Raw genomic sequence first — 20,525 nt, 5'->3', positions numbered from 1 at the left:
TCGCAAGGGAATTCAGTACTTAAGTATTAAGACTCGGTCATGTATTGTTTATAAATTACCATAAAGATGCATGCTGTTGCAGAAATATTAGTGAATAATTTGAGTCATTTGTTTACATTTGGAAAAGTACCACTGTGCATGAAAATGATCCAGATGGTTTTTGTGGAGTATAGATTGTTTGCAACAGCAGGTATAGACAAACTCTTGTATTTGATGTTATTGCATAGCTGAAGAATGTAGTCCTGCATTGTTAGTTTAGTACACCTGCTTTTTTAATGTACATTTACTGTCCTGTAGACTTTGCATTAGTTTGGTCTACACCTCTATTTGAGTTACCGATGTGATTCAGTTTTTATGTGTATATCTGGATCTATTAATTTATTCAGAAAAGAGAAAAACAGAACAGAAAATAAGCAGTTCATCCAGACAATAGCTTAAATACACCTCTACTAACACTAAAGCTTTTAGATTATATATTTACAATATATTAAATATAAATATGTTAAAGAATAAAGTAGTTGCGGTTTGCATTTATTTATAAATATTAAATCAATAACATTAACTTAATGTATTTATATTTAATATAAGTATTGAATTAATTGCATTATTTTGCCATATTATTGCAGTGTTTAGAAAAGCTTTCACCAAATTTTGTTCACTAAGTCAGTCAGTGTAGTAGTGTAACCTTAAATAGACCTCATTGTGTGTAACTTCTGTAGACCCAATATCACACATGACATTTTTATGACATTGTCTCAAGAAAACTTTGATACATTTCAAGAAAACATGCAATATGTATAAATACATTTTAACTTATTTAAGGTTTATCTTAAATGTGTATACAGCTTTAATATATGAAAATATGAAACACATTTCTAAGTGCTTTTTTTTTCATTTTGAACTTATTGACTGTATTCTGGAGGCTGTCAGGGATGAGCAGATGTGTTTCCATTTTCTTGTAATGGCCATGTGATGTATCTATTTATACATTTTATTTCTGGTGTGATCAGAAGTTTAATTATCTTTTGCCAACTTTTTGCTGTTAAATTATTGAAGAAAATTCTGTGTGAGTATATTACAGCAGTTCACTTTCAAGCAGTAATTAAATTTTTTGATCAGGGCATTATTGAAACGTAAGAGATTTTGCAGTGATTAAATGAGGTTGAATTAGCATTAAAAAGCTCGGGCAGGATGCTGGCCTTTAAATGCTCTCTGCTTCTTCTAGAGGAGGCAACAAAATGGCCTGCTGAAGATCAGAGTGTTTAAGCTGCTGACAGGCCCTGCTTTTGGCAGCAGAGTCTTTTAGCCACTGTATGCATGGTGTGGGCGTGGGCTGCCAGGGCAGGTTCTTTGGGCCAGCCGTAGTGCACAGATGCAGCAGACATCTGTGCATTCTTTCTCTCTTCCTTGAGGCTAATCCTTCCCATCTCTCTGTTGTCTTTCCTTACACGTTCATAAATGCATGCGTACCAACCTGCGGGGGCCCCTGTGACTGAGCGGCTCAGGGGATGGTCATGTAGGGACCCTCTCTGTGTCACGTCCCCTTTGCTGGGTGCTCATTCAATCGGGCCCTCTGAAGCCAGACTTTGACTCTTTCCGTTCTCGTCTCAGCTTGGATGATCACAGCTCCCACCAAACGGATGGGCAAAGCAGTTGTCTTTTGCTTTTTTCAGTTTTTTTTTTTTCTCTCGCTCTGGCCCCCAGGCCCCCCTTGCACATGCTGGGGAGGGCCGGCGGCTCCAGTATTGGATCATCAGCCAGCTGTGCGCTGGGCAGCAGAGGATCTATCATAATCCTGCCGCTCTGTTCTCTGCCTTCTGACGGCTTTGAGCCCAGGCTTTATTCGGTTTGTTTGTTTGCTTTTGTGCGCTCGTGCCTTTTTGTCATCCCTCCCCCACTCCTTCCTTCACTTGCACCCACCCTCCCACCTCTCCCAACATTCGGCAGACCCCATAGGGTGTGAAAATAAAGAGAGAAAAATGTGTGACGATATAAAAAAAACAAAACAAGTTGCGTTGTTTTGCTGTGCCGCTTTACCAGCCGCAACAGATTTTCCCCTTTGCCTTTCTGTGTTTGCTGGAGTTCACTGTGGTTTGGAACGGGACACAGGGGCTCGCTTTGTTCCAAATTCCCTCTCTTCTTCAGCAACATGAAATTTTGCAAGCAAGCGTTGACGCTGGCAGCGGGGCTTGAAGTTTTGATCCAACAAGAAGCATGTTGCGGTTTGTAAAGGAGAACCTTCAGGCATAAGTATGGATCTGAAAGTAGGAAATATTCACAACTTCTCTGTCGAGAGCTTAGCGGAGAACCTGGCCCTCTGAGCACAGTAAACCCTCATACTCTATGCTTCATCCACCATATTGGCTTCCGATTGGTTAATCGTGCTGTTGTGGGGGATGGAGAATTACAAGAAAAAAGCCTGCTAGAAGTTTTTGGGGATATGAAATGATCAGCCTTGTCTCACTTTGGCTTATTTTTGTATGTGAATTGGAATTATTGTAGAAAAAGTATCTCATTCACGAGAGGCTTGATGGTGCTCGATTGTCCACATAAGTAAGGCTTCGTTGTGAGCTGTGAGAGAATCTGGCTTAAATTGACATCTGTGCTATTGCTGAACATGTTAAACATGTTAGTGTAGATGAAGACTGGACTTTTTTTTTTTTATGCCCGAGTACCTTTCTATAGTTTGACCTTATAGCATTTTGTAAGTGGGTGATGCTTTTTTTCTATTAATTCATTCAAAAACTTTAAAATGCTTTTCATAAAATACAAATGAATATTGTTTTTGATGAATATTGTATTGATAAGGCTTGAATATATTTATCCTATCATAAGTATATTTTAATGTATTTAAAGTTAATTTTGTTAAAAATGTGAAGGTGATAAAATTGTCGTGATATCATAACGAGGAAAAAAGCCTCATAAAAAAAAAAAAAAAAAAAATCCTGGCCCTAAAAGTGTCTTAAAATATGATAATTTCAAGTTTAGTTCATGATGTAAATATAATTTATCATATGATGTAATAATAATTTATGATATTTATAAAAAAAAAAAACCTTTTCTTTTGTTTTTTTTTTAAACCATATCCAACCAACATGAATACAATGAGAACATCATTAAGAACTTGGAACATATGATTTAAACTACATTTTCTGAACCTTGGGTAATTTTGTATGTCATTGACCCAAGTATTCAACACAACTTGTCTGGTTGTCGGGGTGTGTCATTGATTCGTCCTCTCGCTAAGTTCTCGTAAGTTCTTGTGACTGGCCGACAAGAACTGTGAGACCAACTGGCATTAAAAAGTTGTTCTTCCCACCCCAGAATTCCATTAAACTTTGCACGCTTCTCTGCTTTCCTTCGGCCGCGCGTGAATGCGTGGAGGATGGCAATCCCCTGAAAGGTGGAGAATCGGAAAATGAATAAAAGAGCGAGCAGATGCAGCCCCACGCCAGAGGGAGGCTGCCGCGGTGAGCAAAGTCTGCCGTGCCACCAAACTGCTGCAAACCAAGTCGGCGGGAAGCACATGTACCATCCGACAGCAAATAAAAGAGCAAGGCCGCCGCCCCTTGTCAGAAGTAGTAGCGAACAAAATGGTGGCCGCCGACATCCACGAGAAGCCGTGTTAGCGCTTTGGGGTGAATGCGGGCGCGGGCACTGGCAGGTAGCGGGGCGGTGTGCGTGGTGCTGGGCGGCAGCCATCTTGTTGGGGGAGCAGATGGTGATGGGGCATGGAGGGGAGGGGCTGCTTAGCAGAACTAATCAGACAGTAACGGATGGGGCAGCTGGGACCGCTGCCGGCCAGGCGGGAGAGTGTCGGCGAGCCGCCCAGTGAGTGTCATGATGTTGACAGTGGTGTGCCCGTTGGCCTGGGATGAGACCTTGCCACGTCTTCACGCCTTGCCGGCAGGACTGCTGGCCTCCGACTCCTCCTCCACTTCACACGGCAGAGGGCAAGAAGAGCGCTTTTGTTTTATGTTATCCTCAACGTCTTCGAGACGACATTGCAGACTTTGTGAACCCGGGTCATGCGCTATAGTGATGTAACAAGCTTAACTGGTCCAGAAGAAGTTGGTCCATTAGATATCAGGTGATACCAAGTTGAAATCTGGTTATTGTAGTTCTACATGTGTTCTCAAATCCTCATTTTCTTTGCAATGGGAAAACAAATTACTTTCCAGTTTTCTAAACATTATTATTTTATAAACATTAATTAAACTCTCAGTGATTGTCAAACTCCGTGTTTGTGTAATGTTTACATCGATCAGTAGTGACCCCCCCCCATTTCTTCTTGTCCATGCATTATGTTTCTCCACTGGCCTATAAGACCAGATGCAATGCCAGAGGCTATGCCCCTCAACCAAGCAAGCCCTCAACTCACTGCCAGCAGTTTGCTCCATTATTTAACAGTGTAACCAAGTTCAAGGCAATTACATATGTGTCATTTATTTACAGGCCCCTAAGAGGACAATGTAGTGTACACAAGAGAACACACACTCTCATTCTGAATATTGCCGCTACAGCAAGTAACGTTTGCCAGCAGAATGCATATGTTTGAAACATAAGGGGAAAATATCTCCAAACATGGCACATACTTTCCTTTTAATGATGAGCATTGACGGTTAAAATGACTGTAAAACTGACATTGCTAAATTAATGAAATCTTCATATTTTATGGAAATGTTAGGCAGCTATGGCATGTCGCTACTTGATGTGTAATAATTCCTGTGATGAAATTTCAATATGATTCCAGAATATAAGTATCAGTTACTATAATAATACATAATATAAAGAAATGAATGTATAACTCAAGAAAAAATTTTATCATAACCGTCCAGTTAATATGAATATGAATTGTGTGCCATGAATCATTTATATTTTTCTGATTTAAGTGATTCAATTTATATACTCCAGTGTTGAAAAGTTAGGGGTCAGCAATTTTTATTTATTTATTTTTATGTAACTCTTTTTTTCAGCAGGTCATTGCTGTCATTACTTTCTATTTATGAATCCTGGAAAAAAAAGACATTACACCATTCCAATAAAATTATTAAGCAACTCCGCTATTTTCACCATTAATAATAAGAAGAGCACTAAATCAGCATACTAGAATGATTTCTGAAGGATCATGTGACACTGAAGACTGGAGTAATTTCTGCTGAACATTCAGCTTTGCCATCACAGGAATAAATCACATTTTAAAATATATTCAAATTAACTATATTAAGAGTTATATAATATGAGACTTCTTTCAAAAACATAAAAAAAATCTTACAGACCACAGACATTTAAATGGTAGTGTATGTGAGGCATTCTTCATCTTGTCTTTCAGTGAAGAATTATCATTTGCAAATCAAACTGTTATCAGAGCAAATATTTATACCAGTGAAGCTTCAGTTTCAACCCTTCATCATGTTCAAGATCTCAAGATAAGATTTCATTGTTCAACTTTAAACTTCCAGTCCTACTAAAACTATATGTCTGTGTGTCTTGAGAACTGCTCCAGTGGCCCAGCTCTGTGTCATGATGGTACAGGACAGAATGTTGCCAGTCCCCAGGCAAAGTGGGAGCAAATCTGTCGGGTGCAACTGTTCTCACATGGGCCAACTCTGCCCAGAGAAAGTGCCCTACTTACTGTTTCTGGAAGCTGGGTTGTTCTCCTTCTCCTCCTCTTTTTCGAAGTCTCCATGACACTTTTTTTTCTTGGTCACCACAAGTGCAATTTCAATAATAGACTTCCATCTATTATTATTCCAATAGGTTCCATATTAGCAGTAGCTGGGGCCAGAGTGCTGATTTCTGATTAATGGTGCCCACATGTTTCTGGAGGTGTATTTTAGTGTGCTTTGCTTGCTGGCTCAGCTGTATATGAATTTCTTCTCAGTTTTGAAGTAGGTTTAATCAAGTGTCTTTGCTCTGTTTAGCCAGAATGCATTAGTTGTTTTTGCGTAGTCCATTTCTTAGGTCCAAAAAAAAAGCATTATCAGTAAATTTATATTAAAACATACAGTTTTAATATCGCGGCTTTCTATATACGTCTCCCCTCTTTTCACTCTCCCCATCTACTCCACTATCCAGATGGCATAAGGAGTCCATCACAAAGTGGGCATCCTCCCACAAAAACCTGCCATGAAAAAGAAGCGGAAGAGATGGGCACAACCCTAAGACCCGGCAGCCTGACACCCTGTTGGGTTAAAAGTGCTGTTTGTTATGCTCCGCGCCGGCCATGCGCTTTTTGTGGCGGGTTTGATTTCTAAGCATGGGCACGTTGGGTTTTTGGAGAGCATGTTTGGTGTGTGATGGAGGGATGATGAAGGCAGCGCGGTTTAGTTGGGCCTCCTGTGTAAGGTGACACGAGTGGGGGGTCTGGCACAAGCCCCTCCAGGTCAACCCGAGCTGTGGAAATGCGTCACGCGCTTAGAGTGCGAGCCTTAACAGCGCTGTCACAGGCTGTTTCACCCAGGAATAGCGCTCTGTCTTCCTCCTCCTCATCTTTGCGCTTTCATTTCTGTCCAGTTTGTGCATTTTGTCCCAGAATGCACATCACAAAATCCTCTTAAATATTTTTAAACAGGTTTAGTTCATACTAGGATGGAAAAAAAAATGTCTGTCATCATCATCTCATCAGTGTCATCAGTTGTTATTGTTTTTCACTAAAAATCTTTCTTGGTAGCTTTGGTCACCATTCACTTTCATTGTATGAAAAAGGGCAGCTTGGACATTATGCTAAACTTCTCTTTTTGAGTTCCATGTAAGAAAGAATTAGATGAGAAAGTCAAACAGGTTTGGAATGACATGAGGGTGAATTTATGATGACAATATTTTTTTTATTTTTGAATGAGCTATATGTTTGGTCAAAGATATTTTTTCACAAAAGCTTTTTAAAAATCCAATATTTTTTTCTTTATTTCTGTTGAAATGAAAATCCTGGTCTTTATCATAAGCACTAATCAAAAATCTGCAATTTCTTGACCTAATCTGAAAACGTGGATATTTATTCGGCATATGTGAACACATCTCGGCTGCGTTTTCAAATCACAACAGATTCTCTACAGATACATAAGAAAAAAATGATTATCGTGATTAGTTGGTTTGTTGATAGGGGTGTCTTATAGAAAGGGAGGGGGTTGTTTGTAAATTGGTGGCATCTGCAATTCGTTTTGCCTCTGACCTTGAGGGGGTTTTGCGCATCTTGAAGAAGAAAGCAGAAGCTGGCGGTAAACAAAGTTCACTTCTGACAGATGGATTGAATGACAGAGAGGTTGCGAGTGCCAGAATAGCCCTGGCATCCGAGGAAATGTTCAATGCGGTCCAACAGGAGAGGAGGTGTGAACAGGTGCGGGGCTGCTGAAGGAAAGGGGACCAGATGGAGGGAGCCAGAGCCAGTTTAGTTAAAGGAAAAAGGGTGGGAGGGAGCAGCGAAGAGGGGTCGGTATAAACGAAGGGTGGGGGGTGGGGGGGTGAGCGGCAGAGAGGCTGACGTGCACGCTAATAGATGTGGTTTGGATGTCGAGTAAATATAGGGTGTGTACGTTTTGCAGATGAGATTCGGGCCGTTTCATTCACTCCTGAAGGGATGGGGGGCGAGCGTATCGGGAGACCGGAAATAGGAGTATGATTGACACTGACCGAGTGCAGCTGAATAAATGCTATAAAACATCTGATGTTTGAGAGTGTGAACACTTTGCCGTACTTCCTGTGTAAGCATGCCAGCCAATTTTTCCTCAATATCTTGATAGCAAAATAATCTAGGTGCTTTTGCATAACTTCACATGCTTGTAAATGGATTTGTGCTCTCTCTACTGCTTGAAAGATGAGAATATCTTCCTAAAGTCCGTCAAACTGTATCACAAAACCGGGATGAATGTTAGAACGCCAGATTAGCGCCTTCTGTCCATTTCCCTTCTTACCCCGCAGAGCAACCTGTACTTTTTTTAACTTTTGAAAGTTTCTCTCGCACATATATTAACATACAAATGGTGGCAAGTGTCCTTGTGTACTGTTGAGTGCTCATGAAGCCAAACGGCTGACTCCAATTTGCGCACATTTTAGGAAGGTAGCATTTGGTCATTTTTGGCGTGGGATCACGGAGCACCACAGGGTGCTGCAAACTCTGCGCTCGAGCGGTCTGTGGTAGTCCAAATCAAATGGGCAACAGCTTGAATAGTACCCACTTAGGCAGCCCTCGGCCCTCGCGCTTCACCAGCACCCAGCTATGGAAACTGCTTTCTGCGGCTCAACGCTGCTTCCTACCAGGCAGACCGACCAACCCGGCTATGACTCTTGACCGGAGGACATTAGGCCTCACTCACATCATTACCAGCAGTGAGCAAACACACACTGACCTGCCATTGTGTAGTGGCTGGAGAGGGTGAGAGGTGAGTCAGAGCTGTCTGACCTGGCTTCACAACCGTTCATGCCAGTGCAAACGCTCAAAACGCATGACATTTCAGATTTTAATTAACACAAATTAAATGAGTTCAAAATGCATCAAGAAGTGTTGTTTATACATAAACTCAAAATATGTCATGTACGCTACTAATCAAAAGTTTGGGGTCTGTGTGATGTTTTTAGATAACACTTTAAATTTATTTAACAAAGATGCTTTAAATTGGTATATTAAAATGATTTCATAATGTGCCACTGAAGACTGGCGGTTAAAAATTCAGCTTTTCCATCACAGAAATAAATGACTTTTTTTAAGTATATCTATATTTAAAATAGACACAATTTATTTTAAATTGTAATAATATTTCACAATATTACTGTTGTTACTGTATTTTTGATCAAATAATTGTAACCTTGGTGAGTACAAGAGACTTTTTTCAAAAACATCAAAAAATCATAAAACGAAACATTAATCAGATTTTTCAACGTTGAAATCTTACTGACTCTATTTTTCTTTAAGTAAAGTTTGTAATTTTCACAAACCTTAAAGGGATAATTCATCCAAAAATGACTCTGTCATAGTTTAATAACCCTTTCCAAGCCTGTATGATTTTCTTTCTTCATTGGAACACAGAAGAAGATATTTTGAAAAATGTCTGTGTTGTTGTTGTGTTTTTTTCAGTGGTAACCAAAACTTGCTACATTCTTCCAAATATCTTGAGAGGTACAAAATTCATACATGTTTGGAGTGACATGAAAGTGATTATATGATGACAAGATTTTCTTTCTGTTTTGAAATATCCCTTCAAGTACTCATAACGGTTCTTGCTTCATTTTGAGTCATACATGATTGTCAGTAATGACTTGTTCACTTAAGTGATCCAGGCTTGACTGATTCGGTGAAGATTTCAACAAACTGATTTAAAATGAAAACTCTTGACTCGTGGGTCTTCTTGAGTGATTCATTGAAGAAACCAGCTCACAAGAGTCATTGTTTTGTCAATTTTACTGCACTATTCACAATGTTTGTTATGTTGTGGTTATATTTGTCTCATCACATTAAATTCAGTCAGCAAACTTTTGGTAAAGTATAATTTCATCGCTGCCACTGGCTCCTAAATGAATACATTTAGCAATAGCACTGTTTGATAGTTTGCTAGATACATGCGTGATTTCTAGTAAATCTACAGTACATATGCCATGTTATTGATATTCCATATTGGGCATTAATTTAATTGATAACCAGAGTATACAAGAATCAGTCTACGAAAACGCCGAATTATATTATTTGTATACTTCGCAATCAATGCATGATAACACCTCTGTTTTTCTGCTAGCTGTACTACATTAAATATTATTTTCCTTTAGATACACAAAGTTTTGATTTGTTGGTGTCCACAGTATCTCGCTCGAAGGCCTCTTGCTTAGCCAACTTTTTCCCTAAAGTGCTCTCGGTAACTTTCTGGCGGTCTCTCTCATGCTAATTGGTCGACAAACACCCGACCCCCCGCCCCCACTCCATCCACACCCCCGCACCCCAGTGAGTGGCTGGGCCCCCTGGAAAGCCACAGTAACAAATGGCTGGCTGTGAGGCCTTTGTGAGCCCCTGCTGAGCGCTGGTGTGGATGGTGTTTTAGGCCGCTGTTCAAGCACAGCGGGGGCCGAGCGCTCTCCCCCTGCTCGCTCTCTCTCACACAGCTCTCGCAGGCGGAGCGCCTTCACACTCCAGACGACAGCAGGCCTGCAGAGACGGTCACTTCTCCAGCTACATTCCAAACCCAGTGTGCGAGAAAAGTTTTCAGGCTTCACTGTTAATTAACACACTTTGACTTGAGTTTTGTGGGTGTTTTTTTTTCATCTTCTTGTCTTACTTTCTTTGGCCTGCATTATGTCTGCTCTTTTGTAGTGTAGACTGTAGTTTTATTTGTGCTGATCATTAACGTAATGCTCTTCAACCTGTCGGCTGAGTAAAGAGTGTGTGCCTTTGTTTCCACCTTTGAGGTGCTTTAACGTAGATCTACTGATCGATGTTGTATCTCAGAAATCATTGTGTAGTATGTTGCTCATTTCTCTTTCGCATTCTCTTAATGTCTGGGAGTCAACAAAGCTTTATTTGCATATCTGCTTTATTTGCATATCTGTAGAATGGTTTACAATACTGCCAGAGCATTCCAGGAATTGCATAGCACAGGTGAGTGAAGTCAACAGTAAAATAAAGGAGGGTGCCATAAATGAAGTGATGCATGGGGTGTGAATATGTTGGAGTGATGAGATGTGTTGATGTATATTGTATATTCTATACGTTAGATTCAAAATAACCTTGTTGTCACACCTGCCAATACCGGGCGAACTGAGGGAATTTATCAGCTTTAAATGTTTCTTACAGACTGTACAAATGTACTTTGCATAATTTTTAATTTAAAAAAATATTTTTTGCTACCATGGCAATGGAATAGCTTTTTGTTCCCTTACATATTTGTGGCAAATAATGAAGTTCATTTTGATACTAGCAGCATGATATATTCGCCTTGTACTCTGTAAACTGCTAGTTCTCATAAAAACATTCAGACACATGTTGATGGCTTAAAATGAGGAATATTCTTTAAATGTTTTGCCAAATGGAGTTCTGGAGGAAAAAAATATTTTTTTGGGGAATGCCACTTAACAGCCTTACCTAATTACTAGCATACAGCAGCTCCACATTTGGAAAGATCAGAGAAGAGAGACTCTGTATATTAGCACAAACACTTTCCATTATTAGATGGATAAAATACCAGTGAGGCTCAGATTATCTTTCCATGCATTATGTTGCAATTCCTAATACAGTCACCAGCCAAATGGCCAGTCGGCAAACATTTTATTTCCTCGCCAACTTTTACTCTCATTTGGTGCTCAGCGAGTGTTAATTTTGGACCCTAGTAATTTACTTCTGGTCCTGTTTTTTTTTATTTGTCAGTTTAGCTATAACACAAAAGACATAATTGGGGAAGTCGTGGCCTAATGGTTAGAGAGTCGGACTCGTAATCGAAAGGTTGCGGGTTCGAGTCCCCGGCCGGCAGGGATTGTAGGTGGGGGGAGTGAATGTACAGCGCTCTCTCCACCCTCAATACCACGACTGAGGTGCCCCCAATTGCTCCCCGGGCGCTGCAGCATGGCTGCCCACTGCTCCGGGTGTGTGTTCACGGTGTGTGTGTGTGCGTGTGTGTGTGCGTGTGCGTGTGCATTTGTTCACTACTCACTGCTGTGTGTGTGCACTTGGATGGGTTAAACGCAGAGCACCAATTTCGAGTATGGGTCACCATACTTGACAATACGTCACGACTAGATAATTCATCCCAAAATAAACATTCTGTCATCATTTACTCAATCTCATGTAATTTCAAACTTGTATGCATTCATTCTTCTGCAGAACACATAAGATACTATGAATAATGTTGGTGAGAAAACTTTCTTCAAAATATCTTTTTATATTCCACTGAAGAAACAAAGTCATACAGGTTTGAAAGAACATGAAGGTAAGTAATTGATGACAGAATTTTTATTTTTGGGTGAACTGTCTTAGTTTAGTTAAATTTTGTTTGTGTTGTAACCATTTTTATTGTGCTGTTTTTGCACATTGTTCTATATAGCACAACTTCTTGTACCTTAAATTGCTCACATGTGATTTGTGTATGTTACAGTACTCCTACTGCAGCTTAAAAAATGAAAATTCTGTCAGTAATTACTCGTCCTCTTCGGAACACATATTAAGATATTTTTGATTTAATCCAAGAGCTTTCTGACCCTGCATAGACAGCAACAGAACAGAAATGTTCCCAGACCCAGAAATGTAGTAAGGATATGGTTAAAATAGTCCATGTGCCAGTTCAATCGTAATTTTACAAAGCTACAAGAATACTTTTTTTGCACAAAGAAAACAAAAATATAGACTTTATTCCAGAATCGTTGAATAAAGTCATAATTTTTGTTTTCTTTGCACACAAAAAGTATTCTCATAGCTTCATAAAATTATGGTTCAATAGACAACGTTGCTGTCTATGGGAGGGTCAGAAAGCTCTCGGATTTCATCAAAAATGTATTAATTTGCAGGTTTGGAACACCATGAGAATGAGTAATTAATGTCAGAATTTTCATTTTTGGGTGAATTTACCCTTTAAATTCAAAGCATTGTTCTGTTTGTATGATCAACCTGGTCCAGCCTGGCACAGCAGCGCTGGCTCAACCAGTGCCGTAAATTTGGGGCAGGGTTGTCTGATTGTCTGACCAATGACAGAGGGAGTGATCAGGAAACCTGTTTGAAAACATTAATTTTGCAGTTCCGAACGGTGACGCTAGTGGCACAGAAATCGCACGCTTTACTGTTGAATCTTGCCAGATCTTCATGTATATCACTGATCTACATGTGTATCGCTCTCATTTTTTGTTCTCTCTCACTCTGCAGGCAGGAGAAGGAGGCGGTAGAGCGCTGCTGTGGAGAGGACATGGCCGCTCTGACCTTCCAGGCACAGCGGCGCGAACGTGAGCTGACACAGACACTCCAGCAAATGGAGGCGCAGCACGAGAGGAGTGGTGGGTGTTCGCCGGTGCGCTGCCCCTTGCCAGAACAACCGCCTCACCCGCCCTTCCGCCTGCCTCACCCCCACAAGCTCCGGGCGTGAGCCACACTGTGCGGGACGGCATCAGGAACACCTGTAACCTTTGGCTGGCCGAAGGGAGCAGATGCTCGGTGCTCCAGAGCTTCAGCGCTACGTATTAGTTAGCGTTTAAAAATGGGGGGGAGGCGGGCAGCGCTGCCCACTCTCTGCTGATTTCAGAGTGCTGCTCTCACATCTGTTGCACCATCTGGATGGGCGAGTTTAGTTTATTTACCTGTGTTTCCAGAAACTTGAGGCATGCTGATTGCCAGAACAAAGCGCAGAGAAAACAAAGGGCTTCTTTCTGGCGCGGCTGCACGGCACACATGTTGTCTAAAGAGAAATGGCATCAGAGGCTCAGCAGGAAGCTCTTTGGGCTTATGGAATTAGTCCTTTAATACCGCAGACCACTTCCCTTTCTAAGCATATAATGGCCACTCTCGATAGCTAATTATTTTTGTCCTGCTCCCCCCGTTCCTGTCTCTCTAACTCTAAATGGATTGATTTTAGTAGTTAAGACAGAATCGCCTCTAGATGATACCACTTTTTTTTTTTTTTTTACTCTGCCCCCGTTTGTTTACAATCCAGTTTGTCTCTTTTATCCTGGTTTGTGTGTGGTGCTTTCTCTGTGGCCTGCACATGCCCAGCTAGTTTCAAAGCGCAACGACGCAGTAGGATTCTTTTAGTGAACTTTTCAACAGCTTCTGAACTTTTTGAACTTAATGAAAACTAAATTTAATTAATACTACACTACACATTGGCACTACATTCCTGCATTCTGTCTGCTTCTCCTTCGCTCTTTTTAGAGAATAGCTCAATGTATAGCCTATATACACAAAATATAAAGTGGGATCCCTGACCAAATCCCTGAAAATCTAGAATTTAAAATCCCATTTAAATCTGGAAATAAACGTTTTTTTGTTTTGTTTGTTTTTTACCAACTTCAGACAAAGAAAGGTTATGATGTAAAATCAATAATAAATATGTGTGATTCTGCACTATAATGTTTTAAGTAAAAAAGAAAATGTGTGACAGTGGTCATATGACTCTGTACACATGGTCAGATGTTCCAAAGATAATCTCTTTGAATCATCTCAAATCTCAGTTTTAACTCATGACCCTAAACTTTTGGGCCCAGGAAGAACATTATTTATTTATTTATTTATTTATTTATTTATTTGTTTGTTTATTGCTTTGTGTTGCTCTACCTGTCTTCTGTATTTTAGCACATCTGTGTGTTTGCAGTGTTAATGAGTCAAAGCTTTATCTGTTCGCAGTCAGAGAAACAGATGCTCTTCTGAGTGCTCAGAACAACCTGATCGGGAAACTGAAGGAGGAGTGTCAGACGCTCGGGGCAAAGCTGGAGGAACTGGCCCAGAGCAGCAGGTACAAAGCACTTTCAGATCATGTGTATCCTATTAATTTTTTCATTCATTACAAACTCAAACCCCCCCAAAAAAAAAACTGAACCCAATCAAGTTCATGCCAGGTACTAGACCTACATTTACACTTGTGATCAAGGTTTCTATGGCTATGGAAAACCTGGAAATGGCAAATTTGAGAGGTTTAAATTTGTTAGTCTTGTTTTTGTTTTGCTCAGCTGTGAAATATTGAATCGACTATAAATTGCTATTTGTGAATCATGACTGAAAAAGTTCACTAACGAATGAAGTAGTCAGCACAAATAAGTGGAAATTCATTGGTCAAAAGACGTGGGAACCCTGGCTGTCTTGAGACCAGTATGTGCTGTTTCAAATATCAGAGCTTCTTTGGTCATGACTCTGACGTCTAGCATATCTACAGCTGAACTAAACATAGTGCTCACTGTAACTGTGTTATTCCTTGCAGTGAGATCAGTGAAAATGAGTTTCCATGTTTGAAATGCAGATTGCTTGACATCGTCTTCTCAACTGTTTGATCTTGTTGATGCTTTGTGAATTGTGTATCTTCGCGGAGTCCGACATTCAGCGCGGAGCCACTCGCGGTGTGTTATCCAGAGCGTGGCATCCTTTCCGTGCCATACTGCTCTAGTCTGTGCCCCAGTAAGGGAGCTGTCACTGTACCCTGGCACACGCCAGCCTGTCCTCCGCGCAGGCTTTGCTCTCTGCCCATCACATGTGCCTCTCACCTCAGGCCTCTGGGGTAGTCAGCTGTTAAAACAGTGTAAAGCGCATTACTCACATCGCAGCTTGCAATCTGCCATGGTCAGTCAGCCCAGCTTGGGAAGGTACAGGCCACTGCTGCTCGCCCTCCCCCTTCCACCCGCATGCTGAACTCAAGAAGACCTCTGAGGAAGATGGATGCGGTGAATCATCTCCACGTATTAGTGACCGTACTGTATTTACTGCATTTTTAGTATCGCTGTCGACAGATAAAATCACGCACATGGATCTTTGACAGTGCCAGGCAGTGTCTCTCACTGCGGCATGCTTTACTTTATAATTTCTCTTACTTTTATAACTATCACGTATGCAGTTTTTATGACCTTATATTGGCTGGGGTGGAATATTTGCATCTTTAAAAATTAATGTCTTGCCACAGTACTATTTAAGCGAAACACAAAAGGTGAAGAAAGCTGTATTTGCATAACTTCTGCAAACATAAAAGCTCAAAATAAACAATGATGGTAGTTGTCATAAAGTATAATGTTCACATTGCCTCCTGTCATGGTTTATTTTGCGATTTAATGTTTTTTTTTAACTATGCATTATTGCATTTATTACAGGGCTACTTGCCAAAATAATCTTGCATGAAATATTGATGCAAGGTGAATGTATTTTATTATCTTAATTATTTATAAAGACAGTGAGATTTTAAAATGTAGAAAAATAAATGGTGACCAAAAATATGCACTTTTCCATATACATTTATAGTAAATATTACCTTAAATGTTGATGTTAAAAAATAATTAATAAATAAGTTCAGGTGCATGTTAATTGTTAACTCTGACATTATAGGGTTATTGCTATCTAGTAGCATTTACATTTTTAATGCAGGCAGGTTTGTGAAAGTCAAACTTTTTTTTAATAAACCATTTCTAATAAAACAATTTTAGGGCTGTATTTATTTTAGTTAGTTTTAATGTGATAATGTATTTTTTGTTAAATTTCAATTTTTACATTATTACATTTTAAATTGTAATTATTTTTGAAATATTGATTTTTTTTCAACGAATGAAAGTTTTAAACCAGATATTTTTAACAGCTATTTAAAACCGAGTCCTGTAAACATCCATGAACAGGATTTATTTCCCTCTACTGATCTCCCTGTCCTGTTGTTTTATATCCGGTGACAGTGTGGCCTTCTGTTCAGGGTTGTGTTTTAAACCTGTAGGCAGAAGAGCACGCAGCACGCTGGCGACAAGGTTCATTCTGCATAAGACTCAGGATGAAGGCTGCTCTCGTGTCTGATGCAGCACATACATGCAAGTTGTGGTGGTGGAATTAATTATTTGTATCTTTAACAGTTTGATCAAACACAACCTATTACGATGTCTGTTGACTTATATGAACACATTAAACAAGTTTACACATTAAATCAAAGATCCGTTTTTTTGGAGCTGATGTCTTCCGTGTAGGCTCTTTAACTTTTGGAGAGCAGGGTGTTTACAGTGCTAATGGAGTTGACTTGGCAGGGCTTTACCTGATGGCAGAGTGCTCAGGTGTTTCTGGTGCAATGAGAGTGAAGTCTTGAAAAAGCAACACATTCGACTCTGCCTAAATAACTGTCGCTGGAACCATGGCATAGTGGTTAATGCAAGTTCAAATCCGGCTGTGACCCATCCAGTGATCCCAACCCTCGTTCTCTCTACTCTCTGTTGAGAGGCAAAACAAAAGTAGAAAAACAAACAAAGACAAAAAAAAATGATTTCTGCTGCTTCCTGATAGGCCTTCACACATGCTGCATTTACCTACGTGAGGAAATAAATAATTTATCATATTAAAAAATATTAGATCAGCACACAACTGCCAGTACTTGCATATTGTGTATTAACATTAATCTGTTTTAGTAAAATATGCTGTTTTGTTTATGCTATGTAGGCTGCTTTGGCAGGTCTAAATGATTTATTATCAGACCAAGCATTATTAGAGTTATTATTATAGTTAAAGTGTCTTAACACTATCGAAAGGTGGATTAAAACTTAAGTGTGTGTGTGTTTGTGTAGAGCGGAGATCGAGCAGTTGTCTCTGGAGAAAGAGCACCTGCAAGAGAGCGCTGAGAAACTGCGAGGTCGCTGTGAAGAGATGGAAGAGCAGTGTGTGCAACACGGGAGGATGCACCAGCGCATGAAGCAGAGGTACGCATACCTGCAGTACTGACCTCAAGTCCTGCATCACTCCCTATAGGTGCTTGTTTATTGTATCACACCATGACATCACTGCATTTGCATAATGATAGACTAAAGGTTTTGGTTTGTAAATATGAGATTTCATGAAAAAATATCAGGTTTTTGCTTGCTTAATGAATCTTGAAAAGATTCAGTCATGAAAAAGAATGTCAAACTAGATCAAGGTCAATGAACAAGTGTACAAATAATTAACAACTCAAAAGTTTGGGGTTTGTAAGATACAATTGTAATTGTAAGATATATATATATATATATATATATATATATATATATATATATATATATATATATATATATATATGGTTTATATATAATACTGTATATGTAATTTGTTTTTATGTTTTTTTAAAGTCTCTTATGCCCACAAAGGCTCCATTAATTTGATCAAAAATACATTAACAATTTACAATTTAAATAACTGTTTGTTTATTTGAATATATTTTAAAATGTGATTTATTCCTGTGATGGCAAAGCTGAATTTTCAGCAGTCATTACTCCAGTCTTCAGAGTCACATGATCCTTCAGAAATCATTCTAATATTCTGATTTGCTGCTCAAGAAACAGCTCTTATTATCAGTTATTTTCAGGATTGATAAACATTTGATATTTTGTAACATTTCAAATATTTTTACTGTCACATTTGATCAATGATCCTCCTTGAATAAAAGTATTACTTTTTCAACCAAAAAAACCTTACTGCCCTCAAACTTTTGAACAGTAGTGTCTGTTGTTCTTCAGGAAATACATTTTGTCAGACTAAAATGCTTCTGAATTCAAGAAGCCATTGATTAGATTTACAGGCTGCAGCTTTGTAACCTCTCAATATGTCTATAATATTACTTGGAATCAGATAGTGGGTTTTTTATATCCGATACATGTGAGCATTGCGCTCGTACCACTTCAGACCGCGTGCGTGTGTGTTTCAGGCAGGGGCACATGTGGCCACTGAGTGTAGGGTTGAGGGGCGTCTGGCACATCGCCCGAGCCAGCATGTGGGCGAGTGAGTGAGTGTGGGTGTATCCACAGTACCTCCAGCCTGAACCGAGCTTCTGCTGGGAGCACAACATCCTTCTGTTTCCTCCACAACTTTACATATTAGCGAATATCCACCTCCTCAAACCAGAGAGAAGCAGATACAAAGAAAAGTTACGTTTCCACTGCCGCCCCGTAATGAAAAGGATGTTGTTTTTAGATAGTTGTGCAGTGTGGGCATGTAAGTGAGCTTTCCTCACATAACTGGAGCTGTTAAAATGGTTCGTCACCTTTGCAATTACGCAACATTTCTCACAAGAGCTCACAGACCAAGCTCAGAGGTGAGATGGAGCGATTAGAGAGAATCTATACGTGTGAAATATTTATGGTTTCGTTTACCATAAAAGAGACATTTTTATTAAAATTATGTACATGCTAGAGAGGATTTTCGCAATATCTTTTTTGTTGTGCTTTTTAGGAACTATTCAAAATGGATTTACTATGTTCTAGCTAATCTTTTAGAATGATTCAATACAAAGCGAAAGTTAGAATGTGCATGATTTTGTGTGCTGGCCAAAATAGAGAAAAATCAATTTGTGAGAGTTTACCGCATCGCACCGTTCCTCTCTCTCGCAGTCTACATGCTTTGTTTATTGCGACGCTGACACACACATTTCTCCTGCTGTTAGTATGTAAGACAGAAGGTGCCGGAGCCAAACTTCAGCCCTCGGCTCTGAGTTAGAGACTGAGAGGTCTGGTCCCTCCCGCGTCTTCAGTGCCCTGGGTGTCTTTGCTCTGTAGGGCACTTCACCCCACCGCCCGTGGGTTAAGGTGTACGTGTTAATAAGTTGGTGCAAATGTCTCCGGCGTACATGCAAATAGCCGAGGCCCCACCTCAGATATTCTTGATCGGGCGCACAATCTGTGCTGCGAAGAGCTGCAACAGCGTGGCACGCATGAAACATTTGGAAAATCAGCTTGATTTATTTTTACCATTCGAGCCAACGCCAAGCAACACAGGGGTTTTCGGCACACAATGTTTCACTCCTGTAAGTTATTTATTTATTTTCCACGTGGTATTCGCATATTTTCTGCCTAGAGATTAGGGTCAGTGATATATGAAAGGCTCGGAGTGTTGGCCAACGATTGTGCGTAATAGCCTCGGCTTTATAGAGAACATCAATAATACATATGCATATCAATCCTATTTTTATTTCGTAAATGCATTCTGGGCATCGTTTTACTGCTGTGTAAGATGATTGACATTAGCGTGGTAAAAGCCACTTTGGGATGTAGTAAGTGTTTTTTTGTTTGTTTGCTTTTTTTTTTTTATATTCCTCACTGGTTTAATATTGTCTCATTAATGTACAGTTAAAAGGGCAAATACTCTCTTTAAGGGCAAGTAACAAAAATATGTACATTGTGTTAATGATTCACGTAATCGAGATTTTGTAAATAATGTAGGAATGCTGTCCTTGTAATTTCTAATATAGAAATGAATTACATTTTAATTGAAATGAGGATAGAATTTTTTGTACTATTAGCACCAGACATATTCAATATACTTCTATCCTAAAACTTTACTTTATAACTCAGTTCAATTTATTGAATGCACCCAATAAGCTATTTGAACCAGATTCTGGTATGTCTTGGGTATTAAATATAGTATTAATGTTATTATTATTCATATAGACTGCAACATGTATTACGATTTCTTTGTATTGCAATTTCTCATTACTTTGTATCTGTCTGTTCTTTGAAAGCTGATGCATTTGGGGGTGACAAAAATGATGTAAAATTTAAAAATATGCAGCTTTCCCCTGTACATGGGAAAACTTATAAATAGCAGGATTTTTTTTTCTTTGATTTCTGAGCTTGGAAATAATGAACAATTCTATAATGGATACAGGATACACATTTTTCTAGTTATGCTGAGACAAAAAACATAAACCAGAATATGCTCTTATAGAGTAAAACATGTTGATGTCTAGTATGTTAGCGAATCAATATTTCGATTCTTTTCAATGAATCAATCAGACTGGCTCACAAATCAGTCAGAATGATTCATTACTGAATTAGTCAATCAAAATAGTTTTAAAATCTTTATCCTTTGTTCACAAATTACTGGAAAGCTTTTGGAAAAGTCTTACAAAATTCATTGTGAATTTCATTGTGGGAAGACC

The 20,525-nt window shown here is 39.4% G+C and overlaps 1 protein-coding gene across 1 annotated transcript in view; it reads left to right on the top strand.

Moving 5' to 3' along the window:
- The window catches only part of LOC306884166 (serologically defined colon cancer antigen 8 homolog), a 46,431-nt gene that overhangs the window by 15,093 nt on the left and 10,813 nt on the right, over positions 1-20,525 (top strand). Inside the window, exons 14-16 of the mRNA XM_079439879.1 lie at positions 12,830-12,957; positions 14,300-14,408; positions 17,188-17,319. Of these exons, the coding sequence (XP_079296005.1) occupies positions 12,830-12,957; positions 14,300-14,408; positions 17,188-17,319 (369 nt within the window). The remainder of the gene's footprint in view (positions 1-12,829; positions 12,958-14,299; positions 14,409-17,187; positions 17,320-20,525) is intronic.

Source organism: Barbus barbus (assembly GCF_936440315.1).
Source record: "Barbus barbus genome assembly, chromosome: 18".
NCBI classification, from domain to species: domain Eukaryota; kingdom Metazoa; phylum Chordata; class Actinopteri; order Cypriniformes; family Cyprinidae; genus Barbus; species Barbus barbus.
This window is presented reverse-complemented; position numbering and strand designations above follow the sequence as displayed.